The sequence below is a fragment of the Struthio camelus genome, chromosome 1 (genome assembly GCF_040807025.1).
Source record: "Struthio camelus isolate bStrCam1 chromosome 1, bStrCam1.hap1, whole genome shotgun sequence".
Lineage (NCBI taxonomy): Eukaryota > Metazoa > Chordata > Aves > Struthioniformes > Struthionidae > Struthio > Struthio camelus.
The window spans coordinates 26,127,080-26,139,147 of record NC_090942.1 but is presented as its reverse complement, the minus strand read 5'-3'; the positions used below and the strand labels follow the sequence as shown (position 1 = coordinate 26,139,147).

The 12,068-nt window shown below is 38.3% G+C and overlaps 1 protein-coding gene across 3 annotated transcripts in view; it reads left to right on the top strand.

Moving 5' to 3' along the window:
- The window catches only part of CPED1 (cadherin like and PC-esterase domain containing 1), a 151,194-nt gene extending 141,471 nt beyond the window's left edge, over positions 1-9,723 (top strand). For all 3 annotated transcript variants that reach the window (XM_009687314.2, XM_009687316.2, XM_009687317.2), the window contains exons 23-24: positions 648-794; positions 6,758-9,723. In XM_009687314.2, the coding sequence (XP_009685609.1) occupies positions 648-794; positions 6,758-6,985 (375 nt within the window). In that variant the 3' untranslated portion in view covers positions 6,986-9,723. The remainder of the gene's footprint in view (positions 1-647; positions 795-6,757) is intronic.
- Positions 9,724-12,068: the final 2,345 nt, after the last annotated feature.

Sequence of the window (12,068 nt, the reverse complement as noted above, 5' to 3'; positions counted from 1 at the left end):
TTTTTTCTATTCCTAGCCTTCCAGCAGTATCTTGAGAAATAATAAACTGTTCTTCAGTATAGCCGTTTCAAAGATTCCCATGACGCTGCCCTACTTTTTAAGCAACAGTCTCAATGACTTTGATTTGAAGTTGAACTTGTCTTTTACAGGGAGATTTTCACCATTTCTTACACAGACGATTTTGCAATAGGACTTTTTTTTCTGAATTATACCTCATATTAGCTAAGTACATATTAAAGAAACAGTTACCTAGTAATTATATTTTAAGCAACATTGAAATCTTCCTATTAAGGAAGCTACATAACTACTGAAAAGTAAGTTACAATTACTGGTAATTAGATTTTTAGTTTAAATCTTATTTAAATCAACCGAATTTGTTGTGTAAATAAGGGAAATTTTTGATGATTTTCTTATAACCATTTCTGTGCTACAAAAACCATTTTAAGAAACTTATGCAGATATCTACAAACATCTTGGAGTGATAGCTATTTTCATGAGTGAACTTACAGTAATTCATGTCTGGTAAATAACATAATTGTTTTATTCAAAATGCTCTTTTGCTATTCATTTCAATGGTACAATGCAACCTTTAAACGACTGTCCTTCTGATACTGCTTTAACATTGCAATGTTTTGTCTGGAATGCAGACAGAAGTGCAAAACTTATGGAATGAAAACTTAGTTATTCTGGATACAGCAAAGAATTATGGTTATGAAGTTGTTGACACGTTTGTCATCACAATGGGACGCTACAAAGAATTCCTGCAAGGGAAGTGTGGGTGTCATTTCCATGAGGTAATAGTTTACATTTTTATCATTCTCCATTATTTAAAAGAGATTTTAACTTCCTATTTCTTAGAAACAAAAAAGTATCCAACAATATTGTTACACATGACTCAAAGTTAGGCCTGAATAAAAGTCGCAAAGCTTGCAATAGGTATGAAGGTACTTGTCACTTAGTGTTCAGAGCAGAACACAACCTGAGGACTGGCTACATGTGATGCAATGACAATTCCTCACAGTAAAAACAAGTGTGCTCTTCTGAAAAGTAACTTGTATAAAAAGGATATTGTACGGTTTCCAGGTTCTCATATTATTTGCTGTGCATTATATATTCCTACTGCTTTTGGATCTATTCAGTTTATCTGTTTATCATGCCTCATCCACACAAGTGTTTGTCTTAAGCCTTCCTGCCTGACTACAGTCTAGAGCTGGTCAGCAGACTCCAATCAAACCCTGATACCCTCCGATCAAAGCCCTGATACATTTGAAATGGAGCTTAAAATAAAGACCCATCTTCCTGCTGTATATTTATTTTCATGTGTCTGAGAAACAGTTATCTGGAATAGTTATAATAATTGACTATATCAATAGAAGATGATAGGTCATTCGTTCTCATTAGTGTGAGTAGTTCTGTTTTCTTTTTCCTGTGAGTATCTGTAGAGATTCTGTGTTCCATTTTACAATCATTGGCAGGAATGAAATAGACGCTTTGTAAAATATGTGTTAGGGCAACTGAGGACTTATTCTTCTGATGCTTCAAAGTTCTGGCTGGGAATCTTCACCAGATACTACAAATGACAAGCGTCCATGGATTAAATCAAAAACAAATATGCAAACACATTATTATGGCTAGGCACAAAATCAACCTGGGGGTTGCGAAACCAGTGAAAGTAAAGAATTTGAAAAAACAAGATATTTAAAGTTCTGGTTCCTTTAGGATGTATTTTGAGTATGTGCTGTGTCTTTTCATATGACTGCCTTTCCCCATCAGCAAAGGAGCGTTTTGATTTGGTTTGGTTTGCATTTCTTGTACCTATATAACAAACGAGGAAGTGCTTCCTGGATTTAGTGCAGGAAGCCCTGAATAAAAACAGAGTGTTATTTCTGGTTAGTCAACTAAGCAGGTATCTTCTGCTGTAAGATTGACGGCAGTAGTTCCGCATGTGATTGATAGTTAAAGAAGCATCACCAATGCCACCATTACCTATGGCACCAGCTTGTTGGTACAAAAGACCAGTTCCTAGGTTCCTGTTATGAGTGATTAGTCCTCTGAGAATCTGAACATTTCACTGAGGCATTTGCCCTAGAGAAGAACCATGAATAGCACATTACTCTCCTTGGAAACTAGGAAAAGTTTTGAGGAATAAAGGGGGCTCCTATCCTTCCAGCTGTTTAGCTTCTGATTTCTAGTAAAAAACGTTTCTTGCATGAAAACTGAAATTATGCATTCCTATATCATCAGTAATCAATTCATAATCATCAGTAAGCAATACTTCAATTCGTGGCTGGATCTAAGCACAAAGAAGCCTTCTGGAATCTCTATAGATGATGTTTAGCACAATAATAACTTTCTTGTGATGCTGCAAGAATCGTCATTCATATGAATTAAATATGGGTTGTCTATTTAATAAAAAGCTAAGAAACTGCCCCAGTTTATTCCATCAAATTCTTTTAGGACCATAGAACTTAAACTATCATATCTTTCAGGAAGATTATATTTCTTCTGTGCTATCAAAAGAGAGATGAGAGATGCAAGTTCCTTAATAGAGAGAAATAAAGAATGAAATTTACTCCATGAATGAAAATGGAAAGAAAAGTACAATTACAGGAAAAAGAAGATGCAAAAGATGTCTCTTTGAAACCAAGAGTTAATGGATTTATGCTATTTCATGGTCAGGTGGGGGATTTGAGTCTAGGAGCTGCCAGTGGAAAGAAATCTCAGGAATTTAATGAATAATGGCAAAAGTAATCTGATGTATCGTGTAGGAGACAGGAATCCATAAGTTATTTCTTATGGAGAAAATCCTAGATTTTTTAAATTAGGATCATCAAAAGTATGTAAATAATAAAAAGGACTGTCTACCACACAAGTGAAATGTTAGCATTTATTCCAGAATGATTTGAGGAATTTGTTTTCTATCAAAACAAATTATTGCAAATAACAAGAGATCACCAAATGTTTTCTGAATCTCTCAAGAGCAGAATAAAAGCTATTTGCTTATTTTGCCAAGTCATGCCTGTTTTTCTGTAAGCCTCACTCTTAGCCAAGCCCATTCCCTGGACCCGGTTATGCACAGGGCTGGCATAGAAGCTCCATAGACTTTCATGGCCACAAGGGTGGGCCATGGAATTCCACCAGGAATCAGGTGGAAGCACTAGTTTTTGCTGTGAAGAAATGTCAGGACGACTCTGATATATTTTCCTCAAAGTTTCGTGAAAAGCGAGGATCTAAAAATTGAGTTTCCTTCATCAGACACATGAAATCTGCTGTGGCTAATTGAACCTCGGAATAGTTTAAGACAAACAAACTGGAACACATGGTAACAATTGTAAAATTCAGACATAGATTCCAGAGCGTCCTTGTGGTGCCTGCTGGCCAAGCTCTTACCTAGTAAGCATGACCATTTTCTTGTAGCTAGTGGATTATGTTTAATTCTCTCAGCCACATCAGTCACATTTAAATACAGTAGAATAAAAAAAAATAATAACAATAAGGCTTTGAATATTTTCCTTAAACATCACAAAAAAAGACACAGTCTCAGAGACGTAACTGTCTATCGGATAATAAATGTGTTTTCAAAGCACAGAGAGGAAAGCAACCAGCTGCCTTTGGCTGGGACTCTGTTCCAATACGGGGGTCACTGGTACAGAGCACAGGTTTGGGAGCTTTATCTGACCTGTCTGATCTCATGTAGTGAGTATAAAAGTCACAGTTGATTCCCACCTCTGACTCCTCAGCAGCTCATATGTTTGCAGCCCATTGCTGGGGCCTCTATCTTCCTGTGGGACCAAACCCAGCACACATGGTTAGTTAACTGATCCTTTAATCTACTCTGCACAATACATTAGAGAGACATGAACACAGCTCAGTCTAAATGAAGCTGGGAGAGGGGGAGTAAATCATGGAGCAGATATTTATGCAATGGATAATCAGTCCTGTGGAGTAAATGCCTCCCTCCATTTCACCCAAACAGTTATACTGACCCTTTTTTGTCTAGAACCCAGATGTTGTTGTCTTCATGGGTCATTGCAGATGCTCACCATTTCCACAGACCTTTTGAGAGAAATGAAGAACTTCAAAGTGAAATATTTCAGATGCTTTGTATGGAACTGGGTGGAAAACAGCAGGGCGTGATCAGTCATCAGCATTTTTCACACACTCCTCCATCACTTTGTATGAGCTCATGTGCAGATTTGGCCTTGCTTTTCAGCCTAAAGGATCTTAACAGAGAATATATGTTTCGGGGAGGATCAGGGAAGAATTTGACTCACAGAGCTGTTGTTAATGAGGCTTCAGAGGCCACTGTGCCTGAAAGAGGCATAGATGTGCCCGGGAGAATCCATCAGCCACCAAAAAACAGACTTCGTTCTTGAGAAAAGTAAAAAGAAACTCCTTTAATGCTTTTCATACCTCGTTAGTTTTAACAGTTTTGTCATCAGTTTATTTCCACATCCTGGCAAGTGGAGTTCCATCGAGCGCTGAAGCAGTTTGCACCAAGAAAATGGCATTTTGCCTCTGAGGCTAGAGCCAAGAACACTGTGTAAAACTGCAGAACTTTTCATGTTTTATGAAGCCAGATGAGAAGGATTAAACCCATTGCTTTGTACTTTCACTTTCTTTCTCTTAAAAACGACCTCCTAAGCTCCCAGAAGATAGCACCCCTCTGTAAATGACATCTGAACTAAAGCACAGCTTTGTGGAAATGGGGGCTTGCTGCACAGTCAGAAAACAAAAATTGAAATACATTCAGTAGTTCTCATTTAGTTCTTGCTAGCTGATCGAGTAGAAAGCTATTGCCCCTATTTGTCCTGATAAACTGAGTTCCCACCAACACATTTCAGAGAGCCTCAGACCATCCTGATAGCATAGAAATCTGCAGCTCTGTAGAATACAGTCTTTACTCAGATTGTCAAGGGGGCTGAACTCATTGGGTGATTAGACTGATCTGGGACAAAAATAATCATGCATAACTTTGGCACTTTTTGCCCAAACATGCTTCTAGTTCTATGCATGCACACAAATATGATTTTTTTAATTACCTCATTCTTCTCAAATGCTTATGGAGAAAGTAGATTGGCTGGTATTTGTAAAGACTTTATGCAACCTATTTTTTATTCAGATTTATTCCTTTATTTAATGACAATGAAATAATGAACACAACGTAGAAACTAATAACCTTGAGATTTTCGTATCTTAATCAGTGGTTGGCTGCAGGATGAACATTAGATTGCATTCCTTAGAGATTATGCCTAATAGGAATGTGGTTTGGGTGATTGGTTCAAGGTGTCATCATTTCGGAACAGTTACGTGATCTAAGGCATTAATTTAGAAAAATGAACCTGCAGTAATTGCATGAAAACAAATAACTGCTCTTGGCTTAGCTGTATCAAATTGATCATAGGATATATTAATTTTCTACATGGATAATTCTTGCTCTTTTTTAAGTTCAGCCAGCTCCCTCATAGCCTCTCTGCCCAGTCTTTCAAGCCTTTGCCTGTGTTTTTCCTTCACTCACAGTTAATTTTGTGAGTTGCTTCTGTCCATTTATTATGAGCTTCATTACATACGAACATTGTTTCTGAGTGATTGCTAAGTGACCCTGAATATACCTTGTATTTCTAAAAAGCTGCTATGCCCTTGCATAAATATATGCATTAAGAAATGCAATCAATTCCTTCAAGTGTGTCCTGTGATTGTTATGTCAGCAAAATTGAAGAACATTAGAACTCTGTCAGGTCAGCATATTTTTTTCTCTTTTAAATAGGTTAGCCACCTGGCACCTCTTTTGCTATCTCTAGATTTTCCACTGCCCAGGTAGGGGTCCTCTGCCCTGCATCTGTATAAGGTTCTGAGGTTGAGTCTCTCTTAAAGTTGCTTCATTCAGCATCAGTAATTGTGTACGCATTGAGGTCAGGCCTTGAACATCTTGCAGTAGACCCCCCAGTTATGAGGCTCCTGAGGAAGCTACGTTTTACTTTCTCTCTCCAGGCCAGTGGACATTTGATTATTTGACACCAGTTGAGCGTGGTAATCCCAGGGTTTTACACATATCTGGGAGTCCAAGAAGGAAGGTTTTTCTGCACTATAAGTTACTGAACCACACTGTGGTTATGTCAGTATGATACACCAAATGTCCAGGCTGGGAGAGATCTGTTAAAATGCACCATAACTCCCTTCTTGGGGAAACAAGGCATTCCCCACTTTTCTTTCCAACATTGAGCTGGGACAACTTGCATCAAGACCTGAGAGCTAGGAGATTCTAGCAGAGCTCACAGTTAACACACGACATAGGCCCCTCAGGTACTTGCGATCAGAGCTGGACCTGGGCTGTGAACTGCAGAGCGTGGTCTATATTTAAAACTTCCTGCAAGTCAGGGCTGCTTAGGTGCATTTTTTTCCGATAGTAGATGTATAAGCAAGTCAAGCAGCATGAATTTAACAGGTTAAATCAAATTGTCTTTAATGAAGATAAGATGGAGTCTAATACATTGAAGACATTACAGAACCAACCAAATGATTACAATGTGGCTAAGCATTTAGTTTTCAAAGCTTAAGTGAATAGGATCTTGCACTTTAATTAGCATGTAAGACAACAGACTGACCCACTATAATAATGTTTGTAAGTAACTTGCTGCTCAAGGTGAGAGTATCAGCACCTGCTTTGTGGAAAACTATCTCAACAGTTGTGTGCACACAGCTGTGTATCCTTCTAGGTGCATGTAGAAAACATTCACATATGTCATTTCTTTTGCAGGTGGTGAAATCCAATCCCTCTGAAGAAAGTCCTCACATAACAATGACTTTATCAAGGCACTATACACTGGGGAAATATATCAGCACTCAAAGCAAGCCATCACAACTGCAGGACTTTGCAACAAATTCTCATTCCCCATATCATGTCCGAGGTCCAATAAATCAAGTTTATTCTGAAATCCTTCTCAGCAGGCTCTGTGCAAGGAAAAGGGAGCTTGTCAGCAAATAACCTCTCTTGGATGAAGCGTGAGGCATGCCACTACCGGTGGGACAGTCGAAGGACCATGGTGAATTTATAGCACACTTCCTTGATTGGCTGCACACATAACAACAAAGCTGGAGACATGTGGCATTTTTCCTAAAACTTTATGAAATCAAGATGTGCCCTGGCAGATCTGTGGTTTAGAAAAGGATGATGGAGAAATGCAAAAGACAGAAGAGGGGAAGTTACTTGAACTGTTGCCAAGTGCTAGAACAGCTGTAGCTCAAGCAACTGTGTATTAATGATAGTAAAGAGAGAGACATATATACACTTGAAGTATTTGGAACGGACTGCTTTAGCTCTTCAGCAGCATCTATTTTTTCTATTTATAGAGTCACTGTAATATTTTAGTGTATTTAGAAACCTCTTACATTCCATTTTAAAGTGTTTTATTTTATGTGGATGTGTTCCCTTTCAATATTGATCTTTTCTATTTTGACACTTGGTTTGCACAGTTTGAAAAAGTCTATTAGCGTTTTACTGAGGACACTAACTTTTGAACTCCAGTGTTTTTAGTGAAACTACATCCCTTCCTGCTATCTTAGATGGAACAGAAGAGATATCTACATTATTTTTTGCATGTTCTAATGTAGAAATTGGTTTCTTAGACTTGAGACTGATTATAACTTTCTCGATGTCACATGTAAATATACTGAATACCTTAATATACCCTTATTTATGGTCCCAGTTTAGGAAAGTAGTCATGTTCAGGAAGACTGTTTAGCATGTGCTTAAGTGTTTGCCTTGGCCTATAAGCCAGGCAAGTATTCTCCTGCATGGAGGTGCCCTTGTAAAAAAATTTTTTAAATAAAATAATTACCAAAGTATAAAGCTAGTACCATAAACAGAAGAAAAATCCCCTTTGCAAGCACACATAAAAACTTCATAATCTGTTTTTTAATTTATCATGAGAAGGAGTACATGATGTGGTGGACGCTCTGCATCTCATGCTTGGCAGGGACAGAACTTCTCCAAACACAAGTTTCATGCTGTAGTCCAGCTTTATCACCAATGTTTCCACATCTGCTCAGGGTAAAAACCCACTGCAGGGTGTCTGCTGATCCCTGGTACAATGTTGGTAGCACTCTCATTCCCAACTGTGATAGGAAAACAAGTGTGGCAAAGGCTCAACAGTAGGGTGATGAACTAATGGCCATAGGGAGTAAAGCCTCCTGAACATATTCACCCCAACAATTATTTCTGTGCTTGGTCTCCCTGTCCCTTTAGCATTTTCCATTGCAGCATGCAGGCCATGTCATGACTGGGAAAGGCTGCACAGTCCCCATCAGCACTGTGGCTGTAGCTAGCTCTGACTACCTGACTGTGAACAAATACTTTTAAAAAATCTGACAAAACTAGGTCCTGATGTGCTTTGATACAACCTTAAATGACTTAAGAGGAAGCGATGTGGCTTTGTACCATTAAAAAGCATTAGGAACTGTTAACAAGGAAAAAAAATGAAAAGAACATTTCAGGAATAAAAATACAGGTCTGCTGTCAGGGAGTTGGCATTCAAATCAGCACTGTCCCACCCCACGCACTGGAAAGGGGAGTCAGAACCAGGAAAGTCAGAGTCTAGTGGAGGGTCCACTGAGCTCTGTGGCATGCTTCTCCCTACATGACTTCTTATCCAGCCCTTCACTAGCTTCTACTGTCTTTGGGAAAGGAAGAGACAAGCAATATCAATGAAGAAATGAATTACAGTGCAGAACCAATCACTATCTTGTTAGCCTTAGTAGTACAGAGAAGCGCTGCCCTATATAGAAAAAGGAGTAGAAATTCATGACATCACGTCTAGGATTTGCCAGAGATCCTTAAATCCAACACAGCCTGTATCCCCAGCGCAAGTATTGTGAATTCTTGCTCCTTAGGATAAGATATGTGAGGACATGATGGGAAATAGTTGTGCAGTTTGATTTAGATACCTAAATTAGGAGTCTGGCTCCCCTAGATGGTCAGAGTATCCTCAAAAAGAGGGTCTGGCATTGCTAAATTTTGAGACCTCCCTCTGTATTGACAAAGCTCCTAATTTAGACAATTGCATTACGTTCAGTAAGACAGTGTGAATATCTCTTTCTCTGTCATACACTGCTGTTACGCTTATAGCGAATGTCCCTGAACTTCTTTATAAGGTTTTCCCTGACATGGAGCTTTACATGAAAGATGGGTAAGGAACTGTACCTAAATACTAAAAATGCCAGCCTTTGGTTATGAGCAGTATGGTTATCTGAGGAATATAAAAGTATACAAATGACGTAATATATAATCTCAGGATCTGGAACTCTAGCAGAACCCTAAATTTGAAGGATTTAATATCATGCCATTAATATCAGCACATGCAAATTCCAGCCAAATGTTTTTGATATTAAGATGATCAATGATAGATGTATTACAATTCTGATTTTGTTAAGTTTTTTAAGCTCATTTAAATCCACATGCTGTTGCTGTTATTTTTTGTACAGAAATGTTCTTAAGACATGAACTGGGCTTTCTGATTTTTTTAATCAAAGACTATTGCTAAAGCATCAGCTGTAATGATGAAAAGGAAAGAGCTGACTTTGTTATGCTGTAGCTGATATTGGTGAATGCGCAATTCATCACTTCCAGTTTCATCACAAAGATGGTTTACATGTGCTGTACACCCAGATGTCTTAATGTTGTTCAAATCTTAATATTTTTTTCAAATGTAGCAAGTTGAAAATTTCCTTTACGCTTTCTATTTTTAATTATTCATATGTGTTTGTGCCTATGTGTGTGTGTGTGTGTATGCGTATGTGTGTGTGTGTGTGCAAGCCATTGGTACAATTTGCAAACTGATCTTTATTTAAATGCACCCTTTGAGTAAGTTTTTTCCATCACTATATATGATCTGTATAGCCTTAGGACTAAACAAAGGGAACGAAGACTAAATCTAAGGTACCAAGACACATTTTTTCATTATTTGACTTTAAAGTATATCTAGCATCTATTGCTATGTGAAAGAAGAGACTGAGATTGAATCACATGGAAGCATCACTTGTTCATACAAATTCAAATTTTTAGACTAAGACAATAAAAGAATTACTATGTTTGAAAGCATGTAGTGTTGTTATTAATGTTTTACTCTAGAATGTCCATATCTACTATCACATTTGCATGAATAATACGTAATTTAGGGTTTTTTTTCCTGTATATTTACCTTAGTCTCATTACTTGCCATTAAAACAACAAAGGACTTAACTGTCAAGATCGGTTACATCTCCTGATATAGCCATGAATTACCCTAGAATTGGTGGAAGGATGGAAATAATCGGGCTGGGGAACAAATTTCAACAAATTTTGCTCAATTTCTGCACAGCGTGTGAAGTTTAGATTGGAACTGAGGTTTGCTTTAAGCTACAGGTAGCAAGCCTGAAACTGTGCTGCCAAAAAATAAATACACTTGCATACAGAGCAGTACTCTCAGCTTTTATTGCATCCCAGAAACTTTAGGTAAAGCTGTAGCATGATATGTCAGTGTGCAATGAGTTGTAACTCATTGTTGAGTCTCATACAACTCTATAGATGCTGCACAGAGATTTGGGTGTCAGCCTGGCAGGATAGATGGCCATTGTGATCAAGTCCATCCTAATGAATATCTTTAGAATAACTGGCAATAATAAAAAGGATTTCCCTATTTATAGGGAAATGTCTTGGCAGCTTTGTCATGAGAGATGCTGTATTTCAAATAGCCTTATTTGACAAGGAGCTGAAAGAATGAACTACAAATACTAGTTTTACACCTGGTATTCATTTGAAAATGTTAATCTTTAGAATAACCTCTTTCACACTGCTAAATTCACACCGCCTTTTACTTTATTTTTCTATTCTCTAACATACTAAAAGGACATCAAAGTCAATTCATTTGTTTAGTGGGTGGGGTACTGGGGCATGCAATTATCTCAAGGTTGAAATAACTGCTAATAGTTATGCTTCTGTTGCTATGCTGAGCCAAAGAGAATGCTTTGAAGACGCAGATATGTATGATATTAAGTTGACTGCAGTCCAGGGATCTTTCAGATTACTTTTTTAGAGTAAAGCAATTTTTTTAGAGGTGCGGTGAGCTGTCTGGCACAGAGTCAAACTCCTAAACAAGTCCTTGTAGACTCACATGAAAAATATAGTCTTACCTTTTTGTTTGCTTGCTAGCCTTGCATCTGGCTTATTTTACCTCACTGTTACAACTGGATGTACCTGCTGTACTCCACATTAGCCTTTCTCTCAGATAACCTGAGAAGCTTTTGCTCTGTCTAAGAAGCAAGTTCTGGGAATCTGAGAGGTGACTGTTGCAAATAGAGGGTGAACCTTCAAAATATCAATATTAAGGTCTTAGTGTTTCTGTCAATTCCAACAGCGAAAAGTTGAGTGCGGTGGGGGTAGATCAAGCCTCTTTTACGGGACAATGATCTTCTGTGATGAAGTCAAAACAGCACTATTGTGGCAAGCACTTAGAGGCAACAAGTATTTAGCATTTCAAGGCACTTGCCTTTTTCAAGCCAAGTTCCACTGTCATCTTTACCTGTGTAAATCTTCAAAACACCAGAACAGTCAATGTATAATGCAGGCATCCCTAAACTCATATACCAGTGCTGGTACTGATCCCGCAGCATTTACTGCTACCTTCATGCTATCCATCGAGAGGAAAAGCCCTATCTGCACAGTAAAAAGATGCTTCACATCTTAGCATGTAGTTCAGTGGCAGTGAAAATAGGGTTGTCAGTCTAGGCCAGTATCCAAGGCAGTGTTCTAGAAAACTACTCAAGTCGTTCACCTGAGTGGGCTAAAGTTCATGCTTCCTCATCACTGCTGTATTCCTGGCACCTTGCCCACTATATCTTAGTTCGCTCCTAAGCAGGGAGTTATTCCATTCGCTTCTCTCAGGCTCCATTTTCCTTTGCTCACTCTGTGAAGGAGATGAAGAGAGTGCTTGTGACTGCTGTAAAGGCAAAAGGGGAAGAGCAGCGGTCCTGCAGGACCAGTTTCTATCATAATGGACTTCTTTTTCCTGATTCATTCATCTGGCTGCTTGGCC